The sequence below is a fragment of the Triturus cristatus genome, chromosome 3_1 (assembly GCF_964204655.1).
Source record: "Triturus cristatus chromosome 3_1, aTriCri1.1, whole genome shotgun sequence".
Taxonomy (NCBI): domain Eukaryota; kingdom Metazoa; phylum Chordata; class Amphibia; order Caudata; family Salamandridae; genus Triturus; species Triturus cristatus.
This window is the reverse complement of record NC_140583.1, coordinates 497,177,393-497,196,127: the sequence shown is the minus strand read 5'-3', so window position 1 is coordinate 497,196,127 and position 18,735 is coordinate 497,177,393. Positions and strand designations below refer to the sequence as shown.

The 18,735-nt window shown below is 44.4% G+C and overlaps 1 protein-coding gene across 1 annotated transcript in view; it reads left to right on the top strand.

The window, feature by feature from the left end:
* SERINC4 (serine incorporator 4) overlaps nt 1-18,735 on the top strand; it is a 305,592-nt gene that overhangs the window by 123,309 nt on the left and 163,548 nt on the right. The window contains exon 5 of the mRNA XM_085644357.1: nt 8,633-8,726. Within this exon, the coding sequence (XP_085500483.1) occupies nt 8,633-8,726 (94 nt within the window). The remainder of the gene's footprint in view (nt 1-8,632; nt 8,727-18,735) is intronic.

Below are 18,735 nucleotides of genomic sequence, written 5' to 3'. Positions count from 1 at the left end.
ATGCATTAATTCTCCTCGTTTTTGCTTTTTTCATGTGTGCTGCCTTGTGCGGCACACATGGACAAAGCAAAATGCCATGGTTTGTTTATGTGCAGGAAGGTGTCCTTTCCTGTACATAAACAAATCTTTCCAAAAAATTCAATGTTGTCACTTTCATGTGTGCTGCATGAAGCAGCACACATGAAAGTGACAGAATGGGATTTTAGGATTGTTTATGTGCCGGAAGGGACCCCTTCCTACACATGAACAATCCTCTCCTGCACACAGACACCCTTGCACTCTGGTGCAAGGGTGCCTGCGTTGGCGGTAAGTTGCTAAACTTAGCGCCATCGCAGGGGGAAAAGCAAGGCTGCACCACATTCTTTTTTATTTATTATTATTATTTTTTTCATATATATTATTTTTATTGAACAAAACAGTAAAAGACACAGCCAGTTTGTTATTAGCTTGATACTGGTGGGGTACAACATTAGTATTCCGTATGTTAATTTTTACAATCTGAAACATTTCCGATTGTGTGTGCCTACCCCTTATCATTCAACAGGCGAATCCACCAACTCCGCCTCCCTCCTATCTATCTCAGCTGCTGTGCTGGGGACAAACAGATATCACCTCGATCCCATTTTGTGGGGCATCCCCTGTTTTTGAAGACGTCTTTGTCCGCTATCATAGCCCTGTCCATGTCTGCCACCCAGCCTTTCTCTATTGGTGGGTCCCCTATTCCCCATTTTTGTGCTATATTCCGTTTTGCAAGAGCCCATACCAATTATGCCCATGATTTTTCTGTTTGTGTTAGGTCAGTGGCTTCCCATATGTTTAATAAACATAGTTTAGGGTTTGCGTTGAGATTCCCCCCTCTCCCCCCCTCCCTGCACTTTCCATTTTTGATGTGATCGCTACCCAATATGGATAATTGGGCACTCCCAAATCATGTGGAAGAAGGTTCCCTCATGGGAGCAATTTTGTAGGCAATGTGTATCAGATCTCCTCTTCATCCTAACCAGGACTATAGCTGACAGGTAGACTCGGTGAAGGGTTTTAAGCTGAATTAGTCTAAGCCTCAAGGGAATAGCGATTTCCCGGGGTGAGGCGAGTGCCTCTCGCCAGTCATCCTCCTCTAGGTCACCCAGATCTGTCTCCCATTGCTGCCTTAAGCGTGTCAGTGGGTCTGGTCAATTGTTGAGCAGCTTTTTATATGTTAGGGAAATAGCTTTCTTTGTCATAGTCATAGTATCCAACAGTAATCTATCTTCAAGGGAGGATGCTTCAGGTATCGAGTCACCCTCCGGTATCCCTGTTTTTACAACATGGCTGATTTGTAAGTATCTAAAGGTTTCAGCCTGCGCCAGCTGGTATTCTTTCTGATCAGTGCTTCGAAGGTTACCTCTCCGTTTTTAGTCCACATGTCTCTCACTTCTGAAATACCTATCAAATCCCACTTGTCGAATCCGAGGCAAGTGCTCAGACGGCCAAACCACTCGGACTCCCAAAGCGGGGTTAGTTGTGTAATCTTCTTGTGCCACCCGAGTTTTTTTGTGACTGCCAAACTTCTGTTGTACAAGCCATTGGACCAGTGAGTCGTAAATGTTCAGGGTTGGTATAAAGTGCTCTTTGTTATCCTCCCTGTCCCATTAGCCACCTATCAGTACAAAAGCACGGGTCCATTTGCGGTATATATATTCATTGAATGATTATCGTCATTTGGGATGCCCAATAGTAGCGTTTGAGATCAGGTAATGCGGTCCCGCTGTCATACCATCCCGCTGTTAATTTCTGCATGGCGATACATGGTGCCCTCTCATCCCAAAGCAATGTGCGCACTGCACCTTCGATAGTCACAAAATAGGAACCTTGAAAGGGGTATTTTGTAGTGCATATAAAAAGCATATACAAACAAGGTAATGCCAGCATCTTGTAAAGCGCAGCTCGCCCCAGGAGGGTCATTGGCAGGGCACGCCAGTGCTTGACGTCGGCTCGTAGCCAGTTTAAAGGAACTTGCAGGTTGGTGTCGTAAAACCATGTGGAATCAGTGGTGACATAGATTGCCAGGTTTCGGAACCCGTCTGTTGCCACAGGGATGCCATATTTTTGTATCAGTCTAGGTGTATCCCCATGTAATAAGAATCGGAGGGATTTAGAACAGTTTATTGTATAGACTGAGTGGCTGCCAAAAATTCTAAATATATGTAGTATATGATGGATGGACGACGAAGGCGATGCCATATATAGCAGTATGTCGTCTGCATAGAGGGAGATCTTGTCCTTGTGATCCTCTGTCCATTTAAGTCCCCTTACCCATAACGCCAGTGGTTCCAGTACTAACGCAAAAATTAACTGCGACAGGGGTCACCCCTGCCTGGTTCCTCTCCACAGGTGAATTTGCCGCGATGTATGTCGTTTTTTTCCGACGATCTGCACCTGCGGCTCGGTATATAGGAGCTTGATCCACCTGATAAAGTGAGGGCTAAAACCCATGCATTCCAGTACAGCGAATAGAAAAGACCATTCAAAGGTATCAAAAGCCATCTTGGCATCTAGCGACAGCAGGGCTGCATCTTTGCTGATCGTGTCAACCCTGCCTATTACACCGTGGATGCGGCGTAGATTTGAGACAGTATTGTGGCCTGACATAAATCCTGATTGATCACGGTGTACCAAATTAGTAATTAGGGGGATGAGTCTATTAGCTTGTACTTTAGCGAGAATGTTTGCCTCTGCTGTCAGAAGTGAGATGGGTCTATAGGATTTACAGACCTCTGCCGGTTTACCTTTTTTATGTATAACCACTATCATGGCTAGCTGTATCTCTGCTAACAAATATCCTTTGTTGTAGCGATAGAACATTCTTGTAAATATGGTGCAGCCTTGCGTTTCAGAAGTGGCGGAGCGTGTTGTTAAGCCAAGGAGTCTAACGATACGCACCGCAACTTCCTTGTACATATCCCACCAAGAGTTTTAAGTTTGAAATGAGTAGGGAGATGAATGAGTAACAGCACGTGGGGATTATGTTTGTCCAGGTGAGAATAAGACAGGTTGCAGGTACTTACAGGTGTTTCTGTTCTGCAGGTTTATTAGTCCAGAGTTGTAGGAAGAACGAACTTTGGATTTATGGCCAATCCATCATGAAACTGGCAGGGTAACATGAAGGGTGAGGCTGCTGTGCCAGCAGCTGTGGCTAGATTTTGATGTGTTTGTGGTGAGGTGATATGGTTTCGGAAGCAAGAGATGGGGTTAACATATGCCCACCTTATGGGAGCTGAGGTGGAAGTGCAGGAGATGTGGTGTTGCTGCACATTCGAGAAAATGACCTGATTTAGTCCATGTGGCTGTAGTTGCTAAAAATTGTGGATCCTGGGATGCTGCAAGAGAGAGGAAACAGGACAGTGCCTTTCTGTATGCAATTGCTCCTCATGACATTTTAGTAGGGGCTATGAAGGCTGCACCGATTAACATAACGTGGGAAGACGTGATCAGGGAGGAGTCCAGTTACTGTAAAGCCAGAGGGATTGGGTTGATTAAGCATGTGGATGTTGTGTTTGAATGTCTGATGACGGTCCAGCATGATGACAGGGGCCTATCCTTACTGGCATTTAAAGAAATTGAGGTGTTGGAGGATTGGAAAGGAATACAATGCTGACGAAAGGTGGGGATATAACACCGGAGGGGAGGGTTTTTCTGGTGTCTATGTAATTGCTCAAAGAAAAGAGAATGTGTATAACAGGTAAAGGAAGAATGCCAGAAGAAGGAACGAGAGAAGAAGAAGTAGCCAAGATGTAGGACTGGTCCTGATGCTGGCAAATAGACAAGCAACATTTTGCAGTTAAAGAGCTGCGTCATTTTCTGGTGACTAGAGAGGTCACAACTTGAGTCAATAAAAAAATTGGAGACTGGCATTTAAAAAATGGATTGCGAATGCAATATAGATCGAGGTACCTTTGCCATTTTTAAACAATTGCATGTAACTATTTTTCTAATTTAGAGCACACCACAAACAATTCCTTTCTCCTTTCCTTGTCTAACTTTTTATAAAAGTTACATATAAAATAATCAACCATATAAAATTAAACAAAATACAGACATATATACAAAGAACTTCTCGTTTGAAGAAAGTTTTTACAGCGTTAGTATTGCAATTTCAATATCAGTATATTCCTCAGGGGAAGTCTTTTGCCCAATTCTATGTACATGCAAACAGTGATTGTAAAGTCTTTTGTCAATGCTGTCTAATCAGTCCTTCAATCTAGCAGCCCATTAGCATAATGAGGGGTGCGCGAGACCTGTTTCAAGATACACAGCATCGACATATTGAGTACTTTTTTTTAATGAAGGTTATGCACATTCTTGTTTTAGTTAATGATGAGGTGCTGAATGTCAGTGCCCATTATGTATAGTGATTTGGCCGAAAGCTGATTCAAGCATCATCAGGTTGTAGTTTTGAGGTATGCATGTGCCGTGTATGTATGTATGTATGTATGCAGTGCCAGTATGGAGTCTAGGAGGCTAGCAGCATGGCGTTACCCCATCCAGCAGCAAGAGTATAGTGGTTTGAACAGCAGTTCTGAAGTCACTTTCTGCAAGATATGGTTTCACTCTTTTTAGAAGAGAGAGCTGGTACCACATTGTTTTAGTTTTTTTCACATTGTACTCTTTGAGGGTGAAGTTGGTGTCAAAGTTTAATCTAAGTGGCTTGCCATTCGGTGAAGGTTGAGGTTTGCCGCCATCAAGGTTAATGTCATTGAACCAGATTTGTACTATTTCTTGCTGGTTCTTGGCAAAAAACAGGAATCCTGTCTTGGTAGGGTTGGGTTGGACATTCAGTTCTGGATGACGTGCAGTTTGAGGCATAGAATGTCTGAAGCAGAGGAGGCTTTCAGGTAGAGTTGTATATCATCAGCATATTGGGGAATTGTTTCTGCTGTTATCTGTGAGTAGAGCCCCGAGGGGCTCCATGTAAAGGTTGAAGATTACAGAAGACAATATGAACCCATGGGGGAATTCCACAGATGATGGTGGTCATATGGGACCTGTAAGTGACAATGTGAACCCCTGGTTTTGATTGGAAAGGTAGGAGTAGAAGCAGAAATGTGTCCACTTTTATGAATATTCCTGTTTATAGAATTGCATCCATCATATACCAAAGGGTCACAAAAATGGCCTCTTCTGGAAATTTTAGTGCACCACAAGATTAAGGGCCTGATTTAGAGTTTGACGGATGGGTTACTCCATCACAAACGTGACGCAGAACGCGTCTGTCTTATTCCAAATTCTGCTAAGGCAGACAGGCTATCTGTCACAATTGGGATGGAGTAATCATGCCCCAAATTCTAAATCAGGCCATAAGTCTTATAGTTTTGCATTTCATTTAAAAAACTATGTGTGGCATGTCCCTTTTTTCTGTTACTAATCATCCATCTTCAGTACGGTTACATGGCGTCGCTTAGTTCTCCTGCATTTTTGCTACCGTTTCCTATCCTCTTTTGTGTTGATCTTCTAGACTTTTCTCTGAGTTCAATATGTCCTCTTTGATCATTTGGGGAATGTAGTTAATTTCAGAGTATTCATTAATTGACAAGAGATAGCATTTTTATGCACTCTTTTTCCTTAGCGTGGGCTTCTGAGCTAAACATGCTCTACCTTGGCTAGTTGATAGTTTCGCACAGATGGTACGTTTTAATTATTTCTGGGTTTGGTTGATTTAGAATGTTCAGACACTATCAGTTTTATAAATTCCAAAGCATCTAAGATATTCTTATTTTAAAGAAGAGTTACTTTTAAAATACTTATAAACAATTCCTGGCACAATAATTTGGTGAATTATGATTTTAGATGAAAAAGCATGCAGATATCCAGTTACACAACAAATGAATTGGTCCTTTACTTGTTCATTTAGGCCAGTTTATTATTTTTCTACTTATTTTAAAATGTTGGTTGTTCCATTGCTCAATGAATGCCATCCCCAATGTAGGTAGAAGTTGATGTTTTTTTACATCTGATGTCTTGTCTGTCAGTAGATTGTGTAACTCTGTGGGTTTCCAATTTGAGAAGTTTTTTATTGGCAAAACCAGACTAATCTCATTACAAAAGAAGCACTACAGCTTGAAGTGCTAGATCACCTCTTGTCTCTAACACCCATCAAAGAGTATAGCTTTAAAACTCAACCCTAATTGCTTTAAAGTACTTATGCTTAGCATATGGTCAAAAAAGAAGACACATGGCTGAGTTTTCCTGCAGAGATGATGTGCTTTGCAATTTTGGTTGGAATGCTGTTCTTAGGGTGAGGTCAGATTGATTTGCGTACAGGAAGTTCTCTCTTGTTGAGGCCCAACAGGATGGAAAGAAAGTGATGGAAAGCAGCCCAGAACTTATACCTCTAGTAAGTAACCTAGAATATAACGCTTAATCTATTTCCAAGACAGTGTTGATATTTAATTGTAAATAATTCCCTGCTCAATTGGTAAGTGGATGCAAGGAATATATGTGTGTTGCCTATCTGAAATTCCCTCTAGAATAAGTCTAGACCGGGCATGCCTGAAACCATTGGGTTTGCATAGTATCCCCTCTTACTTGTACAGAGTGACACCAGAAGAACGTAATAGAGCTGCCAGTGGCTTTAACTGTAGATCGATTAAAACAGATGACAACATAGTCCACAGAGGCTCCCGCAAGAGGGCAAGATAATGAATGTATCATGGGAGACAAAGTTTTTTTTAAACTAGCTTTTTGTTGTAAAGCCTTCACTGAGTTAGAATGGCAATCAGTGCTCTTTGGTTAGTGTTATCACCAAAACCATAAATATGTGGCACCATTATCCTGTATTCAAAATACATCACTCAAAATCTGCTCTGTGGTACAGTAATCAAGCTGGGGTAACTTCTAGTGTCAAAATTTAGAAAATTAATTGCCTGGTTTATGACAGTGGTTAACCAGTACAGGTGGGAAGTTCCCAGCTGCAATTACATAAGAAATGTTCTAATACATTTAGCAAATTAAATTAAGCTTAAAACTTCTTAGAGGTCCTAAGTGCCTGCCTTCTCCTGTTTCTGCAATCCTTCCAAAGAAAACCTACCACCTCCCTACGACTGCACACGTTTTAATACTACTCATTCATTGCTAAAGGACCACTGACACACAATGTTAAATTGGTCTATCACCATTTATAGTACTTCCTGAACTTCTGAAGAGCGCCTGTTGACTGGCCGGCTGTTGTCTGTTTCAAGTCTTGCAAAATTCAGTGTTTCATAAGCATGTGTCAGATTATCTTCTTGATTTTGGACATTTCTTAGACAACAGTGCCGGCCGAGCTCCACTAACTCAAAGGGCATTGCTTCACAGAATAAACTAATCACAAAACACCTCAACTAATTAAAGTACAAATACCATTTTTAGTTTGTATTTCTGACTCTTATCCATTTGCCTCCCCAACAAACGGATTATTATGTCTAGAAGAACTTGTGTTTATTATCTGAAATCCTGTGTTAACTTGAATAAGAACCAGGAACATTTTAATTAAGATAAAAGAAAATGTATTTTCTAGAACCAGTATCTCAAGTATGCACAGCTGAGACATGCATGGCATGTGGAGAGACTGAGAGACTTGAATCTACCTGAGTATGCCCTGCTGGAGGGTAGGTTGTTCCTTGAGGAACTAGACCACAAGGCAATCTCTCTCCCCTATAGGACGCTGAACAATAATATGCTGGACACCCTGACTAAGCTGAGGGCCAGATGGGAGGTGGACATGGGTGAATTGGAGGATATTGATTAGGAGGCAGCCCTGATGCACCTGAGGGAAGTGGCCATTAAGTCACGACTGCGCCTGATTCAACTCGGAATCCTACATCGGGTCTACTACGACGGGCCACCTGCATCACATGGGGAGGGCAGCCTCCCCTGCCTGCCTGCGCTGTGGGGATGCTAGAATTACATTCATGCATACACTATGGGACTGCCCGGCCATTCAGCCATACTGGGCACAGGTGGTATGGGAACTCGGCTGAGTGTTGGAAACATTCATTCCTCTTGATTGTAAATACATTATATTGGGTGTCCCAGGTGATGTTGATGTTCCTAGACTGCAACTTCTTTTCTATAACCTGGTGCTGGTGGTGGCTAAATGAGATGTAGCACAACATTGGGGTGCCCCGGCGGTCCCTACCATGACCGAATGGAAGATGGAGATGGATCACTATATGGCTGCTAAGAAAGTAACGTACAGAATTAGAGGGTGCCCTCATAAGTTCTTCAAGGTTTAGGGCTAGTTAGCTTAGACACTACGGTCTCTCTCCATTGGGGGAAACACCAGATCCATGACTGTGATCTTGACTTTTGATGTATACTGTGATGTTGTCTCGATTGCAGTTGTATTTTATTTGAATAATTTTTACTCTTGTTGCCACATGCTTGCCTTCTGTGAACGGTTGCATGTCTCATGTCTTGCAAAACTCAAATAAAGATATATATTTTTTATGATCTCTTTGAGTTGAGCTGCTTGTGCATAATACCTTGGATTAAAAAACACGAAACTTGCAAGAGTCTTTCATCTCCATGATTGTGTACATTCTAGTGATTCCAGTGTTTTGGCTGTCTTCTGATTTCTTTTGCGGTGGCATGGCATGATGATGTCCTCTCCCAGTGTGGCATTACGTGGGCGTCTGTGGTGGATTCTCCTTTGTCCTCGTTCAATTGGTGTTGATTACAGCCTTTGCTCACAGCTGGAATAAGAACTGGTGAGTTTCCAATTGTCTATAAAAATTTTCCTGCTACTTGTGTTCAGTGCATGTATTTTTCACATCCATTTTTGTGGACAGTGAAACTACTTTAATGATTGGAGACATATGCATTGTGTCTGTAACTCTTCTAAATCAAAGAATCCTATGCTTTGTACGACGCCAATCCTGGTCATACCTGGTAGATTTCATTTAGCCCCCAGGCCATTCCGGTATATACCAACCTGACATTTGGACCATGGAAATGCACAGGTGTCCAGTGAACCTCTCCCAAACTTACCTGAAAAGGGTCCAAGCCAGGAATTAGCATTACTTGCCAGAAACTACAGGTATTTTGTGGGTACTCCTCACCCTTTCCTCAAAGAGAGCACACACAGAAGGCAACTGGACTGCAATTAGTAGAGGCTTCTTATTATAGCCAGAGAACAAAGAAAGGCAGCAAGGCGCAACTTACTGCACCACCCAATATAGTCACTCTTAAGTCACAAATGTTTTACTGCCCACCTCAAATGACCAGCTGCCATATAACCATACATTGAATGCAAATATAACAAAAAGCTGAGAGGCAATATAATCCTAATAGAAACGTTCAAATTTTAATGATATTCAATTCACTGTTTTCAATGTGAGCGGGAAATTCTTTATTTCAAATTCTTCAATATCATGTGGACACAGCCAACGCGTTTCACCCTACAACAAGGGTTTCTTCAGGGCACTATAATGCAATATCAATAAGTGTTGATCACGATAAGAAAACGCCAGATCTCTGCCACAGTTCTTCAATTCCCCTTAGTGTTCCTAATCCTGTCGTCCTGTAAAAGCATACATCAGATGATTGTGTTTCAGTTAAGTATGTTATCATCAGGCTTATACGAAGAATTTCTTAGGAATTCATACAGTTCTACCTATCAATATCTGTATAAAAGAATTCTAGGCCTAAGCTAAAACGATATACGTTAAGTGGATATGAACTAACGGTACACTATCCTAATACGAAACATATGATCAACATAGTGGTATATAATTACTGTTATAATGTAGCAATAGCAGTCAGCCTTAGCAAATAATTGAGCAGGGGGTCTTAGGTCATAAACGAATGACAGGCCAGTGCATGGTGGTTGTAGGTAGGTGGATTCTGACTGCATGGTTACCCCCACTTTTTTCCTGGTGTTTTGCTGGTTTTTGACTTAGTTTGACTGGGATCCTGCTAATCAGGACCCCAGTCTATCTGCTCTCTCCCTAAATTGGTTGTTCATGTACTTTAGGTACACTCCAGATTGTATTCGGGGGTACCCTTATAAGTCTCTAGAATATGGTATACTATATACCCAGGGCATAGGTACCCCAGAGGCCTCACAGGGGCTGCAGCATGTATTATGCCACCCCTGGGAGACAATTCAAAATGACACAACAGGTCTGCTACAGCAGCCTGTGTAAGGTGGTGCATGCACCCCTTACTTAGATATAGGTTCACTATATCTATCCATATCACTGCACATATAAACCTATCAGCCACCTATGGCAGGCCTTATCAATCCTGAAGGCAGGTTGCTGGGTTTTATATGAGAGGGTGCAACTGCATGAGCAGAGCCCCTCTGCAGCCTTCGTAACCTCTATTCCGGGGTTGTTTGTCATACAGCCTAACATATACTCTTAAGTGCATTATAACCTCGCGGTAAATACTAACTTTAAAACGGCTGCATGGAAATATGTCGTGTTTGGCGTCAAACACCGTGGAACCATACTTCCACACCAAGGTGTGGAGGTATGATTCCACCCTACTAGATGGAGAAATATGACAGCACCGGTACACCCGGTACCAGCTTTACAGACCCTGGCATCACAAAATTGATGCTGCCAGCCACAAACACGAGTCTGCCCTCCTACTGCTGGACGAAACTCTGGCAAGGGACGGCTGGACAATAGGTTTCCTGTCACAGGGAGGTGTTACCACCATCCAGACAGGCTTTAGTGTATTGGGGCTGGGTGGGTGCACTCTGAGAGTGCTTTGCTGTCTGCACTGGGGGCACATTTGGTGTCCCTGTGCACAGTCTAGCTCAAACCGGTCGCAGGGGCTAAAGTAGGAACCCCTGGCTACAGGACTTTAGATTTACCTGGACAAAACTCTACTATAGAAACCAAGTACTTCAACTATCTACACTACGTTGGATGAACGAAGAATCTCCCTTGGAGTAAAGGAGTTACTCCCCAGCAAGGCAGGCACCAAAGACTCATCTGACCGGTTTGCATCTATGCAGCTCCTGAAGGACTCCGAAGATTTTGCAACACAGGAGGTTGGTTCCTAAGCTTCCCAGAGGCTGACCAGTGCTCTCAGCAAACCTGTGACCCACTGCCTTCGTGGGGACCGTGCAACCTGAACCCCTGGACACCATGCACATTTGCAGCAGCATATGCTTTTTGATGGTACCTGAGGCTGTGCTTTGGGCTGTTTGTAGTCCAGACCCCGAGCATTAATTCCACCGAAAATTACTGGCCCCCACTCCTCTCGAGGTCCATTCGCGATCCCTGGTCCGTCGACCTGTGGGTCCCTTAGAAGGGTACTTTAACTTTCAGTGGGCTTTCCTGGTTGCTCCAGACACGCCCCGACTCTCCATTGCTTGGGGAGTCCACAGGCCCTTGCTGGTCCACACCAAAGCATCTTTTCTCTGAACAAGTGGGTTGCAGTTGCCATGGCTTGTTGGTCTCCAATCCAGACACTGACCCCCCAGCACTCGACATCCTTCGTGGGACAGCTCACCTGCGGACTTTGGTTGTCGTCGACATCTCCTGGTCCCTGTGGCTGCAGAGTCAAGCTTCACCTCCTCGCACCTGAAGCACCCGACATCGGTGGGCATTCGTCTACCGAGCCCCTGGTCACTGGCAAGTGACCCAGACTCTGTCCCCTCTGCTTTCAGGTCTTCTCTGCTCCGATCTAGGCTTGGATCACACTGGACACTTTTCCTCTCCACGGCAGAAGCACTTTGCAGCATCACGCCATTGAAAGCGACAAAGATTCCCAACACCATTTGACACCTATGCACCCAGCATCCCTTGGTTAGGTAACACGAGTACTCTGGTTCTCATATGGGTGTGGGCCTTAGAACCTTAAGGGTTTGCTCAAAGTCCTCTCCTAAGTGTCCTTAAGCTTTAAAATTCCAACCGCGACTTTCCCATAGGATTGTACGGAGCTCGCTTCTGTGTTGTCACACTGCACGCGTCCCCCGTGGGTCCCCTGTGTCACTACCTTGGGTGGTTCCTTGGGGTCCCAGCGATTCTACGTGCTCTAGGCACTGTGTCTAGTCAAGTCGGGGTTGTTATACCACTTTCCTAATATATGGTTTGGTCTCTCCCTGGGGCCCACTGTATATTGTGCTATTTACTGTCATTGTAGTGCTTTAATATTGTGTATCTTGTTCGCTAATCTCATAGAGAGGTTAGTAGAGAGTGTTTAGTAATAAATACATATATTTTATATGTATACCTTGTGTGGTTCTCCTTTCATTTGGTCAGTCAAGAGGTCATAATCTGGTAAACCAAGCTGCTTTACATTCCTTCGAGACTTAGCCTGAAGGCTGCTCTCCATAGATACCACTAGGATAGTTTTCAATAAAGGTTGTCTTTAACCTAATCATCAATAAGGGTCGTTTGGACTGGTGGAAGGTGCCCACATTTCAATTAGTGGACAGCATATACCAGGCCAACTTCTCACTGTGGTCACTAACAGAAATAATGTGTAAACACAGGGCCCCCAAGTCCTTTATTCTCCTTAGACAAATGCACTGTCAACCATGTTTGGCATGATTTTAGCATACGCTTTACCTACATTTTATATGTAGTCACTCACATCTTTGTTTTGTAATCGCATAACTAGTTTTTTTAAATTAAACCAGAAAAGGAAAATCATATGGTTGGTCTGGTTTGTAGTTATAATCCTTTATTTAAAAAATGCTTAGGTTCCCTCTTAGTAATCTGCAAATTGCTGTTAAAGTAAATGAGATATTTGCTTCAGTGTTTTCTTATGTATCCTTCATTTGTTAGGTAAACAAGTGGTACTCTTTGGCCTCAGTGCTGTTTGCCCGGATGTCGCAGTAACAAGTGGTTCAGAGGCTTCTGACTCCTTTGAGTTTTCTACAGGTAAATATTGGCAGGTCAAAACTGTCAAAATTTACCAGGAGAAAAATCCCTAGAAAATACTGAGACACTGTGCCACCTTTAGGGGAGTGCGACTGGTGCCGCAGGTGCTGCCACACTTGGTGCCAGTCTCGGTGGCAGGGAGCATTTGCATGACAAGAGCAGCCCATACAGATCTTTGTGTGCTCAGCATTTTTCGTGGCATAACAATTAACCTCAAGATAACTTTGTCTGATAATGCATTGTCTAGTCACAGTTTTGATTCTACATAGCATGGAGGGTTAATGGGGCATATTAATAAAGAAAAGGGAAAATTAACGCTAAGGGAACTTAGCGTTAATTTTTTTAACGCCCGCTATCACTGGATAATATCACCTGGTTATCGCGTTATTAACAATGCTAACCGCCTAGGAGATAAAAAATCCAGCGATAGCGGCATCTTGGGAGGTTATCGCTGGTAATGCAGCGATAAAACTACAAGGATAGGGATATTCTTGTTGATAGCCCATGGTGGACTTAGCCATGTAATCCATCTCCCATTGGATTACATGGCTAAGTCTGAAAATTAGCAGACGTAAAAAAGCAGTGTTAACCGTGGTTAGCGCTGCTTTTTTTGTCTCTAACAAGGTTAGCGTGAAGCTTGATAATAGGAGAAATGTCGCTTAGCAACATTTCTCCTATTATTTTGCTCTGGAACGCCCACTTTGCATCTCATTAGAGATGCAAAGGGAAGCGTAGTGAAAAAGGGTGCTAACATGCGATTTTGCATGTTAGCACCCTGTTGTTGATAGGGCGATATTTTTATCCCCGCTTCTTTGGCTTTTAAAGCCAAAAAAGCAGAGATAAAGCCCTTGTTAATATGCCCCTCTGTTTCTTAAGCAAAGAACAATGTGTAACATGCAGGCCACAGATTTGTATTTTATGTAGCTAGCTCTGTTGGCAGTTAACAGGTGACAGTCCTCATGTAGCACAGTGAGCTATGAATTGCATCAAAGAGCAGCATGCAAACTGCAATGGATAGGTTTGGAATGTTATTGTTGTGTTCCGTCAGTCGTCCGCTATTCTAAGGTTGCTAAAAAGGGTTCCTTTGGGTACTAATAAATTCTTATTAGTAAAGACATCCGGAGATACTTTATTACATTTTCCTTACATTTTGGGCTGGTTTGCATCAAAAAAAGGGATGCAAACCTGACAAAAACTTTTTGTGAGATTTACTTTCAATCTCAAATCTCAATTTGCATTACAAAGTAGCTCTAAATGATTGCAAAGTAGTTCTATGCACTACTTTGCGCTATTTTGTGTCAAGTGGGTGTTCCATTGGTGGTACATGGGTGTTTACATGCAACCACTCATGGACTTTGACGCTAATTTATAGCTACTAACATTGATAGAAAGGAATTTGCTTCAGAAAATTACAGCTCCTTGAGGCAGGTATAACGTCGGAGAAAAGCTTTATTTTCTCCAAACTTTTCCAGCTTTGTGGGAATGTTTTAAACTTTGTCAAAGCATAATATTTTGTACTGGTGGGCTATTCTTCCAGTACAAAACATATGCTTGCCAATACTCTGACACACCCTTGGACTATGGTACGAGAGTGTGCACTTTAGTGTAATGCAGTCTAAAGTGCACCAGCGCTAGGGGAAAGAGCAACAGAGCTATATCTTAACCCCTTCAGCGCGGCGCGGATTACCGCGCTGTGCTGAAGGTTCTATTGCGCGGGCGGGGCCATGACGGAGCGGTTCCGTCATACGCACAGCGCAACCGATGCGCATGACGGAACTGCTCCGTCATGCGCATCGAAGGGGTTAATAGATATAGCGCTGTTGTCCTCTCTCTCTTTGCCACAGTGCAGTGACTTTGGTTGCTGTGCTGCACTGCATTAAACCTTATGGCCGGATTTATATGCTGATGATGGAGTTCCCTCCCTGCAAACATAATGGTCCGTCCACCCAATTAGCATAGCTGCCAAGGTTTCAGATTGCTATGTGTGACATTTTCATAATTCCAGTGTAATTATGAGTGACATTTCAACGCCTATGAGTGACACTATCTTGCGGGCAAAAATCAAGCAGTGAAGATGAGAGGCACATATAAATATCAGAGATCCTACCCATTTGAGTAACGAGAAACTCTAAGAAGAAGTTAGAAGTGCTGCACGGCACCAGAAATGGAAGGGCACTAACCAGAGACACACTGTGCGACTGCAGGCTGGCAGGCACTGCTGCTGCTCAGAAGATGACCTGTTCATGAGCGCGCGCTAGCCTACAATGCACATTTTATAGCATAGGTCAGCTTGTTATTGAAACTACCCTCACAACCCTAACCCTTCTGCATTTCTCCCACCCCCAAGAAAAATACCAGCCTACTGTTCTCATTCTAACATTTTACAAAGGGCCAGACACGATTCTTAAAAACAACTTTACATAGCTGCCAATTTTTATACTTGCTTATGTGTGATATTTATATGTTTTCATTGTGTGAATGAGTGGCATTTTACCACCGAATGTGTGGCACTTCCTCGTGAGTGAATCAAAGCAATGACTACTATTATTAGCGTACCTGTGAGTTTTCTATTACTATAGCCAGATATACAACACAGTCTTCCGAGTGCTTGAATCCGTCTCGTTTTTTCATCTATACTGTCCTCTGCAGGTTCTCACTCTTCATACACTTTCATTCTTTCTATTCCAACGTCTCTCGGACATTGTCAATAAGCACGTCATGTCCGATTGTTGTTAAAATCTTCAGAAACATAACAGTTATTAAAAGGAAATTGTCTTCGGGAATGCAGTATAGAGTAAAATGTGTGGAAATGTGACCAGGTGCTGCGTTGGTGTCATAGATTGCCTTTACAGTGTCAGTTATTCTTTGGCAATCGTTTAACACTTATTGATTACTTCGAATTCAGAGGGCAACGATCTGCTCTATCAGTCAGACCGGCTGCCTGGGACCAAAATTGTGTTAGGAGGTGGGGCCCCACTGACTGCCAGGAGGCCCTTCGGTGTTTGCGACGCAGTGGGAAAAACATCCTGCCAACACAACGTAAGTTTAGAGGCAGGGACAGCCTAGGGCAACTGGGTGAAAAGGACCAAACTGCCCGTTTCCGCCTGGAATTTTTGCTCTACTAGTGCATAGCAAATGGCTGTCTGGGGTACCTTGCCAGCATTTAATAAAAAATGAAGGGGGCGAAGTACCACCAGGTCTGAGTGTGGGGGCTGCAGGCAGTGCCCCGTTCGGAATATGATCCGGATCACGTTGTTCTCTTTCACATTTGAAGAACACACAAGCAAAAGTCCTGTGGGAAGGCCCAACAGTGGGCTTGATTAATCACAACAAGTTTTGATGTGGGCTTATTGTGATACTCTGAAACAATAAAGTGAAAAACATGCCAGCTCTCACCTCTTCGAGCCGGGCCCGGCTCAAATCTATTCGCGCAACAAACAGGCCTCACTGATGTCTGAAAGCGTAAAAGGCCATTTATTAGGACCAGGCTGCACAACATAAACAACAACCAAATAACAATAACTAACAACAACTCATCAACTCCACCTTCATACACTCCAGACTCATCTTCCATTCCACTCCATGACCCACTCCGTTCTTCATCCATTTCTTCATATCTCTTTATCATCCTCCCCGATATCACCTGGCATTACACTCATGCCTCCAGTCCCCCCCATCATTCCCTCCCCTCCCCCCCCCCGAGGGATGGGTGCGCCCGCTAGTAGCTCCCTCACCCCTCCCAAGTACCGCCAACCCCGCAGCCCGTCCTAAACTGGCATGCTCTGCCAACCCTACCCCCAAACCCTAAATAACTGTAGGGTGGGTGGGTGGCCTTCGCAAATATCCCTCCCGACGATGCCAGAATGCAGGAAGAGGAAGTTGCCTTCCTCCCCTGCATTCTTAAACCCACCCCCCAAACCACACCCTTTATTCCCCAGCCTGACCCTCCCAGCGCGAAAGACCCCGGGGGAAGACTAGTCTGCGGCGTTCACTTCCCCCGGGGCCCATCAGTGACACATGACATAATTTATTCACTCACAGTCGATCCGCACCGCGGGAGGATTAAGTTAAGCACCACCAGTCGAAAGCCAGCTACAGGCTGTCAGGCAGCAAGCTCTCCATGGCGAGTCTAAGTTAGCCAGTCACGGTGCTGATGAGGGTCGGGTGAGTCTGAGTGGGCCCGGCTGGCCCGCGGGATGTACTACTGCCCCGCGGTATTGCAAGCAATGTGCACACTGCAGCTAATCTTAAAATGCCGCCCTTGTTGCGGCACCGCCCTAATAAAGTATATCCATAGCCATTGGGCACTAAAAGTGACGTCACTGTTATGCCGGCTGCTGTTTCGGTTGTTGTTACATTATAATGCACTAGCGCCCACATGAACCACATACCCTCAAGTCTGCTGGAAGCTGCCTACATTGTAGTCTCGCGCTGACACTGCAGCTCTCATTTGTGGTGCATTATAGACAAGGACGTGAGGTCACACCCTCCCCCCGTGGCGCCACAGCCAGTAATCAATCATCACGTAACCACTGCTGGCAGACCCAACCCGGCGGATGTCACTATCTTGGTATTGGCACAGCGATTATTACTACTACCGTGGCCCGGTGACGTCAGGCCTGGGCTGTAGTCTGAGTGACTCAGCCGCGCCGGCGGGCGGGAATTTCAATGCAGCAGCCAGCTTTTAGACTGAGCCTGTGCTGGTAGCAGCGCCCGGGCTGGTAAGTCTGCGGGAAGCAGCAAAACCAGCGCAGTTCCCAGGCGTGCGCGCTAGCAGTCTGGCGTGGCCAATACTTCAGCGCTGGTACAGCAGGGAGACGGGCCGGCATTAAAATGCATGACAATGCATTTCAGTGCGGTGATGCGGAACACCATACTGAAATGCGTTAGAGTCACGCCTGATGCGTGATACTTGGCAGGCCTGAATTAGAGTTGTGTAAACCATAGGTTTGACGACTGTGGAAGCTACTCTGTCTCCATTGTGGTTAAACACTTCCAAGTGTACATGGAGTTTGGGCCTTCGGAGGTTTGGCTATATGTATGCCCCCCTAATTTAGAATGGCGGACATAGAGCCTATTCTCAATGCCCGTCGCTGCCAGGAATAACCTTGCAGCAAAGGGCATTACAAAGTGCTCAAAAAGAATCCAGTTTAAGAAATTTCTTTGAAAATAAATAAAAAATGTAATTTTGACAAATGGCTCAGTCAAACTTACAATGCATTACAACAAACAATTGATGGACGGAATGCTGACAATGCAGACATTCTCCCCCAGTCAAGAGATCTGGGTTAAATCCATCGTTCTTTTGCCCACTACACCACCCCAGTTTAGACATGGCCATATGCAAATCAGTCTTGACCCTGTGCCTCATGGGAACAGTCCAGCCCGAACTGCCAAGCCATGTCTTCCCTGGACCGGAATCAAGCATCCTAGGACCGGTTTCTGGCTATCAGCCGTCATCAGCCAGGATAGCTTGACTCCAGTGGCGTAGTGAGCACGGGTCCCACGTCTGGGAATACCCATCCCACTTAGGGCGAAAAGCGTTACAACAAACAATTGATGGACGGAATGCTGACAATGCAGACATTCTCCCCCAGTCAAGAGATCTGGGTTAAATCCATCGTTCTTTTGCCCACTACACCACCCCAGTTTAGACATGGCCATATGCAAATCAGTCTTGACCCTGTGCCTCATGGGAACAGTCCAGCCCGAACTGCCAAGCCATGTCTTCCCTGGACCGGAATCAAGCATCATAGGACCGGTTTCTGGCTATCAGCCGTCATCAGCCAGGATAGCTTGACTCCAGTGGCGTAGTGAGCACGGGTCCCACGTCTGGGAATACCCATCCAACTTAGGGCGAAAAGCGTTACAACAA